The sequence below is a fragment of the Crocuta crocuta genome, unplaced genomic scaffold, assembly GCF_008692635.1.
Source record: "Crocuta crocuta isolate KB4526 unplaced genomic scaffold, BGI_CrCroc_1.0 scaffold110, whole genome shotgun sequence".
Taxonomy (NCBI): domain Eukaryota; kingdom Metazoa; phylum Chordata; class Mammalia; order Carnivora; family Hyaenidae; genus Crocuta; species Crocuta crocuta.
Genome location: NW_027527386.1, coordinates 1,958,461 through 1,967,221, shown reverse-complemented (window position 1 = coordinate 1,967,221; position 8,761 = coordinate 1,958,461). Strand labels below are relative to the sequence as shown.

At 60.0% G+C, this 8,761-nt stretch overlaps 1 protein-coding gene across 1 annotated transcript in view; it reads left to right on the top strand.

Annotated features, from left to right (window-relative positions):
* Positions 1-8,761, top strand: part of HDGFL2 (HDGF like 2) — a 20,178-nt gene that overhangs the window by 438 nt on the left and 10,979 nt on the right. Inside the window, 3 exon segments of the mRNA XM_077751559.1 lie at positions 1,988-2,064; positions 2,164-2,302; positions 8,517-8,708. Coding sequence (XP_077607685.1) covers positions 1,988-2,064; positions 2,164-2,302; positions 8,517-8,708 — 408 coding nt within the window.

Below are 8,761 nucleotides of genomic sequence, written 5' to 3'. Positions count from 1 at the left end.
CATAACGGGGGCCTACTGGCCCCGGCACAGAGGGACCCGCGTAACGGGGGTCTGGGGGCCCACGTACCTCAGGGACCCGTTTAACGGAGGGTTTGCGAGGGGTGGGGGCCGGGCCTGAGGGAATCGCGCCAAGGGTCGTAGGGTTTGAGGGACCTGGGGCCTGAGGGAGCAGGGTTCAAGTTCAAGTATTTGAGGGAGTATGTGGTGTGAGGGGAGCTGAGGAACGTGGGGTTTAAGAAGAGGAATCAGACTGATGGGAAGGAGGCGCCTCAGACTGGAGGATCTCATTGTGGGGCCGCAGGCCATTTGTGAGGGTGGGCTAGGGTGTAGGGTGCAGTAAGGGAGAGGGGTGAGGGGGGCCGGGGGAGCCCAGGGCTGGAAACGGGGCTGGGAGCTGTGTGCACAAGGTCACTGAAACTGAGCGGACTTGTGTGAGAATGCGGGGCGCCGCGGACCCCGGGTCCGAATGAGACTTACTTGAGGAACCCTGGGCACCCCTCCCCCATTCTCTGCCGGAGGGACTGGTTAGGGTGTGGGGTTGAGGGAGATCTCAGCGTGGTCCTCCCTGACGCTTGAATTAGATACCTTTTCAGCCTCAAGCCCGAGAGAGAGAGAGCATCTGAGGGAAGGGGTGGAGCCAAGGGGACTTTGGGGGTCCCCTTTAGAAGAGCCTGAGATCCAGGGGACCCAGATGGTGCGTGGGGCGCAGGTCTGAAGGGCATCCTGAGTCTGGGAGTCCCAGAGAGGGGCGCGCCAGGCACTACCGAGGACAGGCCAGTGTGGAGGAGGGACCCGGAGGTCACCATCCCCAGGTCTTAGGGATACAGTCGCCCCAGAACCTTTGCTGGAGTACGCGTGATGGGGCTGTAGGAGTTTGGGGGGTGGGAGGCTCCGGCAGCAGCGGGGGGCCTTAGGAGGATAAGGCTGGAACGGGAGGAGCCCAGGGCTTGCCCAGGCAGTACCGGCAGGTGGCTGGAGATTTCAGCCTCGCCCGCTCTGGGTAGAAGTGGGCACCACGCGGACCTGGGGGTCTGGGTGCCACAGGGGGTCAGGAAGGCGCTCAGGGGCTGGTGCCGCTGCTGGGATGTCCAGCCTGGGGCTCAGAGACGGGTCCTGGGTGACTTGAAGCCGGGCACAGAAGGCGTGGCCAGCCGGTCCTCAGGGTGATGAAGTTTGGGGAAGCTTCTGTGCAGGACAGGGATGCTCGGATGGAGGCCGGAGGCCCAGGGACCAAGGCCTTTGGAAAGTAGCCCAGAGAACCGAGGAAGGAACCTGGGGTGGGGGTGGGGAGGCAGGGAAGGTTCCAGCAGCCCCCCAGGCATACAAGAGGATGGGGAAGAAATGAACAGGGACCAGAAAACTCACTTTAACCAGATTTGCTCGGGCATCTATTCTGGGGAGACCCTGGAGCCCTGAAACATTGTGGGCACTTCCCTTTTTCCAGAGTACCAGCTTCTCCCTCTCTTCCACCCACCCCTCCTGCCTGCTCTCCAAGCCCCGGAACATTTCCAAGCACCCGATTGGAAGTGAAGGGGCTGGTAGCCTCCTGTGGGGAGGTGACTGACAGCTGCCGGGGCCCATGGGCCTGTAGGGAGAGGGTGGGACTTCCTGGATGCTCAGGGCCTGTCTCCTGCTGCCCACCCCCCACCCTCTGCATCCTTGGAGCTGCCAGCTGCAGCCTCTGGCAGAGAGACCCCCGATCGCCTCTGTGCCGGGGGGGAGGGTGTCCCGAGGGAGGGCCCTGAGAGTTTCACAGAAGCTGAGCTTGGCCCCACCTCCTGGTTACCCAGGGGCCCCATATATGGCTTCGCTCAGGTGAAGCACCCACCTTGGAGGCAGAACACTCTGGGGGGAGGGGCCAGGCATGCATGGGGGCAGGGTCACGTAGAAGAATGCAGATGCCTACCTGGGCTGAGCCCTGTCTCCCTCAGCTGCAGGCTCCCTTCCTCCCAGCACGCCTTCCGCCTTCCCCAAGTAACTTGGNCAGATCGATGACATCGCCGATGGTGCCGTGAAGCCCCCCCCCAACAAATACCCCATCTTCTTTTTTGGTACACACGAAACGTAAGTATCCTCCGGGGGGTGGGTGACCTTCTCACCTGGTGCCTCACGGGTGCCCCGACTCACCTGGGGCTGGCCCTGGCCCGTGCTTCCTTTCTCCAGGGCCTTCCTGGGACCCAAGGACCTGTTCCCTTATGACAAGTGTAAAGATAAGTACGGGAAACCCAACAAGAGGAAAGGCTTCAATGAGGGCCTGTGGGAGATCCAGAACAATCCGCACGCCAGCTACAGCGCTCCTCTGGTGAGTCCCTGGGGCGGAGAGTGGCTGGCAGGTGACTGCCGACCCGCACTGGGCACCGCAGGCAGCCTTAGCTGGCCTCCGGGCAAGGACAGAGGGCTCGTTCCCCTTCCACGCTGCTGCTAACCCGCACGGCCGTCGTTCTCGGTCTCTGTCCTGCCGGAGGGAGGTGGCAGTCGCGTGACCTCCGCAGCCCCACCCACTCTGTGGCAGGGGCACGTCCCCTTCCCAGTCGCAGCCACCAGACACCTCTCCAGACACTGGCAGGTGCCCCCTGGATGGGCTGGAGGGGTGCAGGATCCCCCGGGGTGAAACCCCCTGCTCTAGAATTCTTGCAGCTCTGAAAAAGCCTTTTGTTTTCTCAGGGGAAAAAATTTGCAGTAAAATTCATGGAAAGCCTTGCGAGGCCACGGAAGGGCAGCAGAGAGCCCCGGTGCTCTGGGCACTTGGGGGTGAGATGCAGATGAGAGGAGGCTGGCCTGGGCTCCCCTGCTCTGCTCTCAGCCGCCTTGTTTGGGGTTTTGTGCAGCCGGTGCAGACGCTGAGCTGCGTGGCTTCAGGAGGGGCGGGCTGGAGGCTGGCTGGGAGGCCGAGCTCCCTGACTGCAGGCCACAGAGCCATTCGCTGCAGAGAAAAGGCCCTGAGGCCTGGTCTGTGGGGGGCACGCAGGACTCAGAGGGTCTGGTTTGGGTGCGTGATGGACCCAGGATCACTGCAGTGTCTAGTCCTGTGTGACCACCTGGGGTCTCCGGGCTCTGCTCTCCTGCGTCTCAGCACCTCCCCCCCACCGAAGGCACTGCTGTATCCAGTGATCAGCAGTCCATGAAGCAGATGGACCCACTTCTTGCCTTCTGGGAGCTCATGGTCCAGAGTTCGGTCTGGCTCACCAGCTGTCACTTGAGGGCCGAGGGTCTGGCACCCCCTTCTCGACGGGCCAGGCTCACATTTAGCGGATATTGGCGGGGTTTTCCTTTGGCCTCCTGGGATGGGTCCAGGAGAAGGGGGTCCCCCGCCTTGGCCACATCCCCCCACCCTGTATCTCCCGGTTGCATGCGCCCCCATTGCGGGGGGTTTGGGTCGGAAGGTCTTTCAGGCAGTTGAGCTCTGTGCGATCCTTCTCTGGCCCCGGCTCAGATTCTGGTTGGGTACACGCTGAGCTTATTGCCTGCTGGTGAATCATCGCCCCATGTAATATTTATTGCACACCCGCGGCTTGGGAAGTGCTGTGTGGCTGCCTGCCCTCGAGGAAAGAAACTCAACAGTGGTGCAACCTTGACGTTCAGCTGGCCCCACGCAGATTCCCCAGGGCGAGAAGCAGCAGTGAGTGTGAGAGCTGGGCCTGCCAAGCCTGTGGCTCCGAACTGAATGTCTGTTTAAGATACAGATGCATGGGCCTCACTTTGGAGGTTTTGGGGTCAGAGTGGAGGGCTCAGGCCCGGGCCCTGTGAGGCGTTTGTTACTGTGCATCAGTCTAGATGTTGCTGATGGAGCCAGGCCACAGGCGGGCTTTCGGAAGCACTGCTGTACGGGTGCCCGGGCACTCTGTTCGTTCACGCTTTAAGTTTTTCGTGTATCTCTACATCTGGTGAGGAAGTGCAGACTCAGGGCACCAAACTGAAAAGGGGGTGTACGAGGGAGCGTAGCTGTGTATAGCGGGGAGGTCAGCCCTCCTTCCTGCTCACTGTGATTCAACGTCCAGTCGAGAGAGCCACAGCTACTCACTCCTGGCACACTCGCCAAGTTCTGTGTTCGCCGCAAACCTACAGCTTTCCCTTCTAAAGCCTAGAATTCCTTTTTTTTTTTTTAACGTTTATTTATTTTAGAGAGAGAGAGTGCGAGTGCGCACATGGGGAGGAGGGACAGAGAGAGAGGGAGACAGAGGATCTGAAGCGGGCTCTGCGCTAACAGCACAGAGCCCGACGGAGGGCTCGAACTCCCAAACCGTGAGATCATGACCTGAGCCGAAGTCAGATTGTTAACCGACTGAGCCCCCCAGGCACCCCCGAAGCCTGGAATTCTTAACTTTGCTTATTGTTCTCCAAAATGTATCTTTTTTTAAGTATTTCTTTATACTGTCACCTGTCGTGGTGCTCAAACTCACAACCCAAGTTCAAGAGTCGTATGCTCTTCTGAGCCAGCTAGGCTTGCCCCCAGACTTATCTTGACTGTTGGACTCTGTCTGTTCGACAGCCCTAACTCAGCTGGCTCTGTCACGAAGAGGGGCCTGCAAGTCCCGTTCCCTCACCACCTTGCCAAGCCAGGGGCCAGGAGTGGTATCATAGTGTGGCTCCAGCTTCATGGTCTTCTTGGTCTAGTCCTGAGGGTGGCCTGGGTAGGGGATATCTTTTCCATTTTACAGATGAGCAAACCGAGGCCCAGAGGGACCCAGCTAGAATCAGAGACCTTTTAGCCCCAAACCGGAGTTTTTCAACATTCGTGCCTGGATCATTCTCGGGGGGGAAAGGGGGCTCCTGTGGGGTTTTGAGCAGCATCCCTAACCCCCCCCACTCGATGCCAGGAACACCCCCCCACCCCAGTTTTGGCAGCCCTGGGTGTGTCCCCAAACACTGCCAAATGATTTGTAGGAAACAGAATCACTCCTGGTTGAGAACCACTGACAAAGGTTTTTCTGGAAATACATCTTTGTCTCTCAGTAGAGGAACAGGGGCCTGTCCAGGCTTCTCAACCTAGTTAGCGTGAGCTGGGGCTAAAGCCTCGGCCTCCCATGTCTCAGGCTGAAATGCATCGGGCACGGGTGTGGGGGCCTGGAGGAGGGCCCAGAGAATAACCTCTACTCAGTGGGTCTGGGTGTGTGAGCCCGAGGACCTGGGTTCAAGTCCTGGATCTAGCACTAGTGTGCCGTGTGCCTTGCGAGTCCACGTCATCTCTCTTAGCCTCTGTTTTCTCATCTGAGACAGAGGCTCATAGTAGCATCAGCCTGTCACCGGGCTGTGGGGGCAACCCCATGAGCAAACGCACACCGGGCACCTGGCCCGGTGACATAGGTGCTGAGCAGGTGATGGCGTGGTTGGGAACGAGGCAGGCTGTTCCCTTCCCTTTCCACCCCACCCCCCCCGCCCATCACCCCCCTGATCCATGAAGACCGTGAGAGAAACTGAGGTTCGCCTCACTCGCCCGACCTTTGGGCGATGGTTGGAGGTTTGCCAGCTCTGGGCCTTTCTTCCTGGTTCCTCTCCGTGCCTCCTACTTCTCCGTGGGGGTCAGATTTCCCTAGAGCTTTGCTGGCAGGCAGTCAGACCCCAGGGCCTGACCCCCAGGGATCCAGAGTCCGTGGCCTTGTCTACAGGCACAGCGCAGGGCTTGCCACCTACGTTCCTGGAGAGTCCCCTTTCCCACCTGCAGCAGGCCCAGCTGTGGCTGGACGTGAGACGCACAGGTTGGACCCCACGTGATCAGGAGCGAGGAGGGATCCCAGCAGTCGCTGCGCCCGGTGGCCCCTGCTTAGAGGCTGGCGGCCTGCCTCTGTCACACTTGAGCTGTCACGCTACTTTTTCGTCATCTGCACGATGAGGGTGGCCGCTCACACCCAGGACGCGCACGCACGCAGCTGCCAAGCTCGGTAACCTCTGCCCCTCACCGCGGCTGCTATGGTGAGAACGGGCGCCCTGGCGGGAGGCGTGACAAAGGCCACCTGGAAGCGTGGTTCTTCTCTCCCAGTGTTTTAGGTTGGGGTCCCTGACCTGCTTTACTCTTGTCAAGCATTATCCAGATGGGGCCCGGTCACCATACCTCCGGGGAGACAGAAGGTGCTGGGTGCTGAGGGCAAGGTCCCTTCAACACCTGGCCCTTCCTGGCCTGTTCGCCCGGCCGTGTGGAGGCCAGGGCGGGCTCGCGACCCCTCAGCCAGGGCAGGCCCGAGGGCTTCCTGCGGGAGATCAGGCACGGGCAGTGGGGGCCGGGTGCCCTCCTGTCTGCGCTCAGCCCATGTTTCCCCTCCCATCTTTTGTGCCTTTCTGTGCTGGCGTGTTGCCGAGGCCTCCTCTGGTCCTGGGTCCAGCGCTGACCCTGGTTCCCTTCCCTCCCAGCCCCCTGGCCGCCCGCGTTCCCGCCTCCCGTTGCTCCCTGTTCCTGGTCTGTCTTGCGTCCCGCAGGCATGGCCTTGGGGGCTCCTCGCTCGAACTCGGCCCCTTTCTGTCCTCCCTGCTTCTATCTTGGCTGCACTCGGCCCCGCTTCGCTCCATTGACCCCGGCTGTGGCCCCACCAAGGGGACGCGCCTTTCTGTTGTTTCTGTGACGAATTTGGGAAATTTGCTGTTTTAACCGTTTTGAGCACACACTACAGTGGCTTTTATATATTTATAATGTCGTGCAATTGTCACTGCTCTCTAATTGAGAACATTCCATCACCTCTCAAGGGAACCCCCTTCCTGTTAGCTGTCACCCCCAATTCACCCCTCCCTGCAGTCCCTAAGAACTCCTTTTTTTTTTTTTTTTTTTTTTGAGAGAGAGCGAGAGAGCTTGATTAAGGGAGAGGGGAGAGAATCCCAAGCAGGCTCCATGCCCAGCATGCAGAGTCCGGGGTGGGGCTCGATCCCACAACCCTGGGGTCATGACCTGAGCCGAAATCAAGAGTCAGATGCCCACCCGACAGCCAGCCAGGCGCCCCGCCTGAGAACTCCTCATCAGCTTCCTACTTCTGTGAATTTGCATATTCCAGATATTTCACAGAAATGGAATCCTATGTGGCTCTTTGCTTCCGGCTTCTTTCACTGGGCCTGTTTTGGGGTTCATCCAGGCCGTTGCGCCTATCAGTTTCCATCCGCTTCATGGCTGAGTAGTATTCTGTTCTATAGCTGCCCTGTATGTTTGATTTTTTTGCAGACAGTAGCTCTAAAGAGTCACAATCTCTGTCTTAAAAGAAATCAGCTACCCAGTAAAGAAGTACCATGAAATAACACGGTCAGGTATTACCCTCGGACCCGGCTGGGTGCCCCAGGAATGTGCCCTGTTGTATCTCTGCGTTTCCTTGTCTTTCTCCCCGTTAGACTGTGAGCTCCCCGAGGGCAGGGACCCTGTCTCACTCGTCTCGAGCCCCCATCCCGGCACGAGGTCTCGGACGGTGGGTGTTCTGTGACACTCACTGGGTGGAGGTGACCAGGGCCCACCCGTTGACCTCCCACTAACATCAGACATCCAGCACGGGTTCAGAAACAGGCCCGAGAGACCCTGTGGCCTGACGGTCATTGTGCAGCTGGCGGGTCCCTGAGGCCCTCCCTAACCCTGCGTCAGCCCTGGCCCAGCCCTCTAGCCCTTCCTTCCCCCCCACACACACACCACCCCCGTCCCTCCCTCTCTCCGTGCCGGCCACACCGACTGCGCCCGGCTCCCTCTTGCTCTTCCTGCCCCTTTGGATGCTTGAGATGATTCGTCAGCTAAAACATCCCAGCCTCCAAGGATTCCTCCCCAAAACGCACTTGAAAACACTCCTGCTGCCTTACACCCACCTCTCCCTGAGTCCTCGGCACCCACGTGCCGGTGTCCCCCCACTTCCCCGTGGTGACACAGTGTTCTGCTCTCGGCCTCACCCGCTAGACGGTGAGCTCTCCGGGAGCAGGGGCTGTGCTGCGTGCTCCTCTGCGCATGCTCGCTGCCTGCCCAGCATGGCGCCCAGAGTCCGCTCGGACGCCCACCTGGTATGTAAAGGAGCTGGGCACATGGCGAGCACAGACGCGTCGTCTAAGTGGCCGTTGTTTGTGTGGCTGTTCTTGCCTGAGTGGACACTGGGGTAAAACGGAAATCGAGGGTCCTGGAAGTTTAAGCCTGGAGTCTTGTCTTTGTCACGATGAGCATGTGAATGATGAAAAAGCAAACTTTGGTGGGCCTCTTGGCAGCCTGGGCACTGCCCTGAGTATGGCTTCTGCCCCGCCCTTGACACAGGATGGCCTGTGAGGCCAAAATTGTGCCATCCCCCCTCTTGCTCACATGTGGAAACTGAGGTCCTGAGAGGCTAAGTCACAGACTGGCCCGAGGTTTGATCTTGAACCCTAGCACCCGCCGCATGTGTCCGTCCTGCCGTCGAGCCTCAGTTCTTCAGGCTTTCTGGGCTGCAGGTCCCCAGTTTGGAAGGCGAGGAGGTCAGACCTTGACATTTGAGACCCCGCCATGGATCTGCCCTCGGGGTCACCATCCTGGTTGGGGACACCACCCAGACCTGCTGGTGACTCGGGGTCCGTGCCCCCCTGCTCTTGCCCCCTAGCCGGTGAGTTCCTCGGACAGCGAGGCCCCTGAGGCCGACCCGGCAGGCGGGAGTGAGGACGACGAGGTCCGGGGGGTCATGGCCGTCACAGCCGTGACCGCCACAGCGGCCAGCGACAGGATGGAGAGTGATTCCGACTCGGACAAAAGCAGCGACAACAGTGGCCTGAAGCGGAAGGCCGCAGCCCTGAAGGTAGGTGGGGGTGGGGCGGGAGCCCCTGGCCTGGCTGGGGGTAGGGGTGGCAG